Raw genomic sequence first — 8,649 nt, 5'->3', positions numbered from 1 at the left:
GGGAATAGGTCAAAGGGGACAGTCACAGGAAGGAGGTCAGAGGGGAATGTCAGAGGAGAGGAGATCAGAGGGGACGCTCAGAGGGAGGAGGTCAGAGGGGAAAGTCCGAGGGTGGAGGTCAGAGAGGAGGGTCAGAGGGAGGAGGTCAGAGGGGATGGTCAGAGGGAGGAGGTTACAGGGGAAAGTCAGAGGGAAGAGGTCAAAGGGGAAAGTCAGAGGGAGGAGGTCAGAGGGGAAATTCAGAAGGAGGAGGTTGGGGTCAGGCAGAAAAAGGAGATCAGAGGGAATAGACTGGGGTCAGGCAGAAGAAAATCAGAGGGTCAGAGGGGGTAACTGGAAAAAGAAGTTAGAGGCAGAGTGGTCAGAGGGAGGAGCTCCAAAATGGCTGTAGTCAAAAGGAAGAGGTTGTGGGTGACAGTGGTCAAAGGAGGAGGTTAGAGAGAGTGAGGAGGTGGGGGAAGAAAACACACTAGAAGCCCCTCCTCTCCACGTGGGTTTCCTCTGGCAAGGGGGCTCCAGGCCTGGGATGTAGCCCTAGGGAGCCTGTGCGGGGGAGTGGGGAGAGGGGGACAGTTCCACTCTGGGGCTCAGGCCAGGAAGCTTTGATTCATCCCAGAACTAGGTCAACTTTTTTTCTCACCAAAAACCAAGGGGAAATAAAAACAGAGTCAACAGGCTGCTGAGGTCGGAACATCTGTGGGGTGATGAGGAGGCGGGGGGTGCTGGGGGCCCAGGCCTGCTCCTTCTTCCTGAGCCACAGACACATGGTGTGAGGGAGGGAGAGGCTGAGCCCCCCCCAAAAAATCCCTGAGCATCTATCCTGGAGTCCTGGGCTTGTTCTAGCTGTTCCCCACCTCTGCCCCCCACGGCTTCTCTCTGCTGCAGATCCTGTGGATGTCCTGAAGGCCCTGGGTGTGCGGGGAGGACAGGCTGGGGTCCCCGAGGGGCCTGGCTTCTGTCCCCAGAGGACTCCAGAGGGTGACCGGGCATTCAGAGTGGGCCAGGCCAGCACACTCGGCATCCCCACGCGGGAACTCTTTCCAGGTGAGTTGGAGTAGGAGGCCTGGGTACCTCCCTGGAGAGAGGCACTGCTGGGCCATCTGAGCTGCCCTGTTCCCTCTGCCCACCCAGATGGCCACTTTCCTGAGAACTTCTCCTTGCTGATCACCTTGCGGGGCCAGCCAGCCAATCAGTCTGTCCTGCTGTCCATTTATGATGAAAGGGGTGCCCGGCAGTTGGGCCTGGCACTGGGGCCAGCGCTGGGTCTTCTAGGTGATCCCTTCCGCCCCCTCCCCCAGCAGGTCAACCTCACAGATGGCAGGTGAGCATGGGGAGAGTGGGCAGGGGTCCGTGGATGAGGGGTGGGGTGAGAAGCACCCACACGGAGGTCATCCCCTTCCAGGTGGCACCGTGTGGCGGTCAGCATAGATGGTGAGACGGTGACTCTGGTAGCTGACTGTGAAGCTCAGCCCCCTGTCTTAGGCCATGGCCCCCGCTTCATCAGCATAGCTGGACTCACTGTGCTGGGGACCCAGGACCTTGGGGAGAAGACTTTCGAGGTAGGAGTTCAGTGATGGGGGAAACTGAGGCAGAGGGTTGGATGTTTTGTCTGCAGCCTGAATCTGGAGAGGATATTAAAGAAGGAAGATGTCAAGCTTCAATCTATCCCCAGGAAGCTGAGGGAAGCAAGTGTATGCTTTCACGCACCGTTGCAGCTTGCAATTGTGAAATTGCAGAGCCACAAGACCATAATTTTTTTTTTTTTTTTTTTTTTTTTTTTTGAGACAGAGCCTTGCTCTGTCGCCCAGGCTGGAGTGCAGTGGCTCGATCTCAGCTCACTGCAACCTCCACCTCAGGGGTTCAAGCGATTCTGAGCCTCCCAAGTAGCTGAGATGACAGGTGTGCACCACCACGCTCAGCTAATCTTTGAATTTTTAGTAGAGACAAGGTTTTGCCATGTTGGCCAGGCTGGTCCTGAACTCCTGGCCTCAAGTGATCCACCCACCTTGGCCTCCCAAAGTGCTGGGATTACAGGTATGAGCCACCGCGCCCAGCCAACACCATAAGTTGTGACGATGCCTACTTGACTTGTAGGAAGATCCGGTTGTGCCAGTGCACGCTTGTGTGTGCCGTTGCAGTGCATGACTGTGAGATTGCAGAGTCACAAGACCATAAATCGTGACAGCACCTGCTTGGCTTGTTGTGGAAAGATCTGGTGCTGTTGTGTGTCTGAGACTGTGACCTGAGATGGTGCTGGTTGCTGTGATAGTGTGTGATTGTATAGGGGCAGTTATAACTTTGGGAGCCAGCAATCAGCTGTGTTGTGTGGCAGTGTGATGTGTGTTCTGGGTGTGGAGACCTTTGTTAACTGTGTGTGACCGTGATGTGTGTCACCTCTGGGAGGCCAGGTCTACCTCATGTTCCTCCTTATCCCTAGTACCGGATCTTCCCACAACAAGCCAAGTAGGCATCATCACAATTTATGGTGTTGGTCGGGCACGGTGGCTCATACCTGTAATCCCAGCACTTTGGGAGGCCAAGGCGGGTGGATCACTTGAGGCCAGGAGTTCGAGACCAGCCTGGCCAGCATGGCAAAACCTTGTCTCTACTAAAAATTCAAAAATTAGCTGGGTGTGGTGGCGCACGCCTGTCATCTCAGCTTCTTGGGAGGCTGAGAATCATTTGAACCCATGATGGAACTGATGCACCCCTAGTGGGGCAGATGTGTGGGATGGGATGTGGCTTGTGGTTGGGATCGGGTGTGCCCCTGATAGGATCTTTCCTTCTCGTAGTTCCAGGGTGTAGAGGAATCACTAGGGCTGTCATGGGGTCGCCTCCTCCTTACACTTAGTGTGCTCTGGGTGGGAGAGCATCACACCCTGGTACCAGGAGGTGGGCAGGACTTCTGGGGGATGGGGGATCAGAGTAAGCCTGTGGCTGTATGGCTGCCTTCCTTGACTCCTACACCCCCAACCCTCAGGGAGACATTCAGGAGCTGCTGATAAGCCCAGATCCTCAGGCTGCCTTCCAGGCTTGTGAGCGGTACCTCCCCGACTGCGACAACCTGGTACCAGCAGCCACAGGGGTAAGTGAGGGGCTCCACGACCCCTAATCTCAGGACACAGGCTGGGTCCTTCCTGGCTCCAGATCCCTGGAAAGAGTGAATTCTCATCCCCCAGACATGGGGTTAAGTGACCCATGACCTCAAACACATCCCAGGCATGAATGACTTTGACCTCAAGTCATATTCCTGAGCCACCCTTGACCCCAGGTTACATGAATAACGTCAACTCCAGGTCACAGGGCTGAGTGAGGACCCATGGAGCATGAGCCAGCCTCACCCCAGGTGACCTGAAGGATGGGGTCTCTGCTGGTGGGATGCTCTGGACCTGACTGGGACCCTCCTCCCAGGCTCCCCAGGGTGAACCAGAGACCCCTCGTCCTCGGCGGAAGGGGAAGGGAAAAGGAAGGAAGAAAGGGCGAGGTCGCAAGGGGAAAGGCAGGAAAAAGAAGAACAAGGAAATTTTGACCTCAAGTCCACCTCCTGACTCCCCAGAGAACCAGGTAAGAGCCCTGAGACCACCTGACTTCCGGTCTTGACCATCTGACTTCTGGTCTTGGTACGTGACTTCTAGTCTCCCATCCTTACTAATCTCTGGTCCCTCATCTATGATCTTTTTCTCTGGTCTCTGATCCATGAGCTCTGACTTCTCTCAGCTGACTGATGACTGTCAGGGTGACTGATGACAGGGTGGGGGTGGGTCCCATCTTAGGAGCTCTCTCAATCTCCAGTCCTGGGGCACTAGAGGGAGGGGACAGACCCAGATAAGTTCCTGATTTTAAGGGGGTTCTTGATGAGGGCTACTGTTTAAGGGGGATCATTGGCTGCGTTGAATGATGTGTTCATTAGTTACTGTGTCATTGTTTGGGGTTCCCTTCTTGGGGTCATTGGGGATGGTTATTCATTGGGAGAGTCATTAATTGGGGGCATTATTTGGCTTCCCTGATAGGGATTGCTGGATAGGGGGCAATCATTGAGGGAGATATTAATTGAGGTCAGTGTTTGGAATGCACCTAGCTGGGGATCACTGTGGAAGGTCATTGATAGAAACCATTATTGGTGTTACCAATGTCCCCAGTTTAGGGTCAATGACTGGGAGGTTGTTGGTGAGTGGTCACTGACTGGAAGTCATAGTGGGGTCACTCATTGGGGCCACAAGTTGGAAGAGTGATTTTCAGGGGGTCGCGGATGGGGTAACTGATTTGGGAGTCCCTAAGGGGATTATTGGGAAGTCACTGATAGGTGGAATTACTGTTTGGGGGTCATTGGTTAGGACACTTTTGTTGGGCTCATTTATGGGTATTCATTGTTGGAGCATCACTGGTTAGAGGAATAATTGATTAAGGGTCACTGATGGGGGTTATTAGTTGGACAGTCACTAGTTAGTGCTAATAGTCAAGAGAGTGTCACTCGTTGAGGTCACTGGTTGGGAAAATCACTGAATGGAGCAGTAACGGGTTGAGGCCAGTGATGGCAGTGGGAGGGGTTGTTTGTGGGTCACCGGTTCTAGAATCACTGGGGTCTGTTGATGTAGGTCATTCTTGGTGGGTCACTGGGTTGGGGGGGTCCTTGGTGGGGGTCATTGCTTGGGGTCTTTGGCTGGTGGGGGAGTCAATGGTTGCACTACATATCAGTTCCAGATCTTCTTGGCCGAGAATACAGACACCAGGAGTAGTGGGCCCCTCTTCAGCCCCTTCTTCAGCCTTGTCCCCTCACCTGGGGCCCCACCACCCTCTTCCACACCCCTCCAACCCCTGCCTTGACCCAGTTCCTCTGCAGCTGTGCAGGCTAGAAGGAGCCGCCACTCCCTCTCTGACTGTGGCCTGGCTAACTGGCCGCTGAACTCTGCCTTGGGAGAGGACATGTGGGCTAGGCTTCCGGGAGCCTGGCCCTGAATGTTGGACCTTGACCTTGACCTCTGGGTTCCAGGGCCAGCCTGGCTCAGCGCCTCCTCCATCCATGATGGCTCCCTCTGCTGGAAGCCCTGGTCCAGCCAGCACACTTTTGTCTCCACTGGCCTCCTGTGCTCTTTGGGGAGCCCCCTCTGTCCCTGCCCCAAACTGGGAGCTCCTGGGGACAGTGGGAGGGTGCCTCCCTTTTGTCTTGATTGCCCTGACCTGAGACCCAAAGCTCCCTCCATCCCTGCTCCAGACCTCCACTGACATCCCCAAGACAGAGACTCCAACTCCAAATCTGCCTCCGACCCCTACACCTTTGGTCGTCATCTCCACTGTGACTGCTGGACCCAATGCCACGATCCTAGAGGTTGGATGGGGCTGGAAGAGGGAAGACCCTAGGGGTCTGGGGGGTGGTAGACAATAAGGAGGTCAGGGAAAGCTTTGGTCTGTCCTAATGTTCTCAGGGGAGCTTGGACCTTGACAGTGGAACCGAGCTGGGGACCCCGGCGACCAAGGCAACCAGGGAGGATGAAGAAGGAGGTGATTCCACCATGGGCCCTGACTTCCGGGCAGCAGAATATCCATCTCGGACTCAGTTCCAGATCTTTCCTGTGAGTCTAGGTGGCTGGGGTTAGGTGCAAGAGAGTGGGATTCCTATTTAAAAATTTTTTTAAAAATTTATTTATGGCCGGGCGCGGTGGCTCAAGCCTGTAATCCCAGCACTTTGGGAGGCCGAGACGGGCGGATCACGAGGTCAGGAGATCGAGACCATCCTGGCTAACACGGTGAAACCCCGTCTCTACTAAAAAATACAAAAAACTAGCCGGGCGAGGTGGTGGGCGCCTGTAGTCCCAGCTACTCCAGAGGCTGAGGGAGGAGAATGGCGTAAACCCGAGAGGAGGAGCTTGCAGTGAGCTGAGATCCGTCCACTGCACTCCAGCCTGGGTGACAGAGCCAGACTCCGTCTCAAAAAAAAAAAAAAAAAAAAATTTATTTATTTAGGTGGGGTGCAGTGGCTCCTGCCTATAATTCCAGCACTTTGGGAGACCGAGGCAGGTAGATCATTTGAGGTCAAGAGATTGAGACTAGCCTGACCAACATGGTGAAACAGCACGTCTGCTAGAAATACAAAAAATTAGCAGGGAGTGGTGGTGCGCGCCTGTAATCCCAGCCACTGGGAAGGCTGAGGCAGGAGAATTGCTTGAACCCGGGAGGCAGAGGCTGCAATGAGCCGAGATCGTGCCACTGCCCTCCAGCCAGGGAAACAAAGTGAGACTCCATCTTGAAAAAAAAAATTGTTTTTTAATTATTTTATTTTTTCATTTTTTTTTTAACTTTTGTTTTAAGTTCAGGGGTACAAGTGCAGGCTTGTTACATAGGTAAACATGTACCATGGGGGGTTTGTTGTACAGATTATTTATTTCATTACTCAGGTATTAAGCCTAGTATCCATTAGTTATTTTTCCTGATCCTCTCCCTCCTCCCACCCTCCACCCTCCGATAGGTCCCAGTGTCTGCTGTTCCCCTCTATTTGTCCATGTTTTCTCATTTAGCTCTCACTTATAAGTGAGAACATGTGGTGTATGGTCTTCTGTCCCTGTGTTATTTTCTTTACTCACTTTTCTCACATCTTGAGGGCTTAGAAGGGATTCCTACCAGGAGCCACGAAAGGCCAGTCTCTCTTTTAACTTCGGCACCTGCTTGTGTCAGGCACTGTGCTAATAGTTGGCTCTGTGACTAGAGAGAGGCGCTTTTACTCCAAGTACCAGGAGATGCCACTTGAGCACTTGTGAAGGAACATGATCTGACTTGGAGCTTTAAAGACTCCCTCTGGGCCGGGGGCAGTGGCTCACGCCTGTAATCCCCATGCTTTGGGAGGCGGAGGCGGGAAGATCGCTTGAGGCCAGGAGTTTGAGGCCAGCCTGGGCGACAGTGACGCCCCATCTCTTAAAAAAAAAAAAAAAAGAAAAGAAAAGAAAAGAAAAAGAAAAAAAAGAGCTCTCTGGCGGCTGAATGGCACATGGACAGTAGGGGGAGCCAGAGGGGCTGCAGGGAAGCCCGCGATCCGCAGTGGGGATGTGACCTGGAGGGAGGTGGGAGGGAGGGACGGAGAGAAGTGGACCAATTTGGAACATGCTCCATTTTGATCTTAGTGAAAAAATGGATACACATTCGACGTAACCGAACCCAAGCTCAGTGGCTTGATATTTGAAAGGAAAACAAGAGAGACGAGAACTGGTGGAAGGAAAAGCAGGTTTATTCCAAGAGACAGCAAACCAAGAAGACGATGGACTCTTGTTCTGAAGCACCATCTTAAGTCAGTACAAATTTTAGGCTCTTTTTATGTTAAGGGCAGGGAGAAGAGAAGAGGGTAGAGATCAAGAGGTAACTGAGGCAGGATACGGTGACTCACACCTATAATCTCAGCAATTTGGTAGGTTGAGGCGGGAAGATCACTTGGGCCCAAGAGTTTGGGACCAGCCTGGGTAACAAAGCGAGACCCCATCTTTGCAAAATAAAGAAAAAATTAACCGAACCCAGTGGTGGCGCATGCCTCTGGTCCCAGCTGAAGCGGGAGGATAGCTTGGGCCCAGGTGGTGCAGGCTGCAGGGAGCCATGATCACATCACTGCACTCCAGCCTGGGTGGCAGAGCAAGACCTTGTCTCTAGAGAAAAGAAAAGAGGTTTGGGCTGGGTGCAGTGGCTCACGCCTGTGATCCCAGCACTTTGGGAGGCCGAGGCGGAAGGATCAAGAGGTCAGGAGATTGAGACCATCCTGGCTAACATTGGTGAAAGCCCGTCTGTACTTAAAAATACAAAAAATTAGCCGGGCGTGGTGTCGGGTGCCTGTAGTCCCAGCTACTCGGGAGGCTGAGGAAGAAGAATGGCATGAACCCGGGAGGCAGAGCTTGCAGTGAGCCGAGACCGCGCCACTGCACTCCAGCCTGGGTGCGACAGGGAGACTCTGTCTCAAAAAATATATAAAATAAAATAATAATAATAATAATGAAAAGAAAAGAGGCCAGGTGCAGTGGCTCCCAGTTTGAATTCAGCCTGGGCAACATAGCAAGACCCTGTCTCTACAAAAAATAAAATTAGCTGGGCATGGTGGTGTGTGCACCTGTGGTCCCAGCTACTCAGGAAGCTGAGGAGGGAGGATCACCTGAGTCTGAGGAGATCGAGGTTGCAGTGAGCCATGATTGTCCCGCTGCATTCTAGCCTGGGCAATAGAGTGATCCTGTCTCAAAAAAAAAAAAAAAAAAGCAAAGCAAAGAAAGCAAGCAAGAGAAGGAAGGAAGGAAGGAAGGAAGGAAGGAAGGAAGGAAGGAAGGAAGGGAGGAAGGGAGGAAGGAGAGAGAGAAGGAAGGAAGGAGCCAAGCATGGTGGTTCATGCTTGTAATCCCAGAACTTTGGGAGGATGAGGCAGGTGGATCACCTGAGGTCAGAAGTTCGAGACCAGCCTAACCAACATGGTGAAACCCCGTCTCTACTAAAAATATAAAAATTAGCCAGGCATGTTGGCGGGCACCTGTAGTCCCAGCTACTTGGGAAGCTGAGGCAGGAGAATCACTAGAACCCAGGAGGTAGAGGGTGCAAAAAAGAAGAAGAAAGGAAGAAGAAGAGGAAGAAGAAGAAGAAAAGGAAGAAGAAGAAGAAGAAGAAGAAGAAGAAGAAGAAGAAGAAGAAGAA

At 52.8% G+C, this 8,649-nt stretch overlaps 1 protein-coding gene across 1 annotated transcript; it reads left to right on the top strand.

Annotated features, from left to right (window-relative positions):
- Positions 1-774: 774 nt before the first annotated feature.
- Positions 775-5,570, top strand: LOC113224075 (collagen alpha-3(V) chain-like; the record flags this gene model as incomplete). The annotated part of the gene is made up of 7 exons (XM_026453366.1): positions 775-1,044; positions 1,132-1,321; positions 1,403-1,559; positions 2,981-3,085; positions 3,412-3,564; positions 5,213-5,326; positions 5,424-5,570. Coding segments are annotated over 7 exons (1,136 nt in total), but the record flags the coding sequence as incomplete, so codon positions are not given.
- Positions 5,571-8,649: the final 3,079 nt, after the last annotated feature.

The sequence above is a fragment of the Piliocolobus tephrosceles genome, unplaced genomic scaffold (genome assembly GCF_002776525.5).
Source record: "Piliocolobus tephrosceles isolate RC106 unplaced genomic scaffold, ASM277652v3 unscaffolded_43571, whole genome shotgun sequence".
Taxonomy (NCBI): Eukaryota; Metazoa; Chordata; class Mammalia; order Primates; family Cercopithecidae; genus Piliocolobus; species Piliocolobus tephrosceles.
This window is presented reverse-complemented; position numbering and strand designations above follow the sequence as displayed.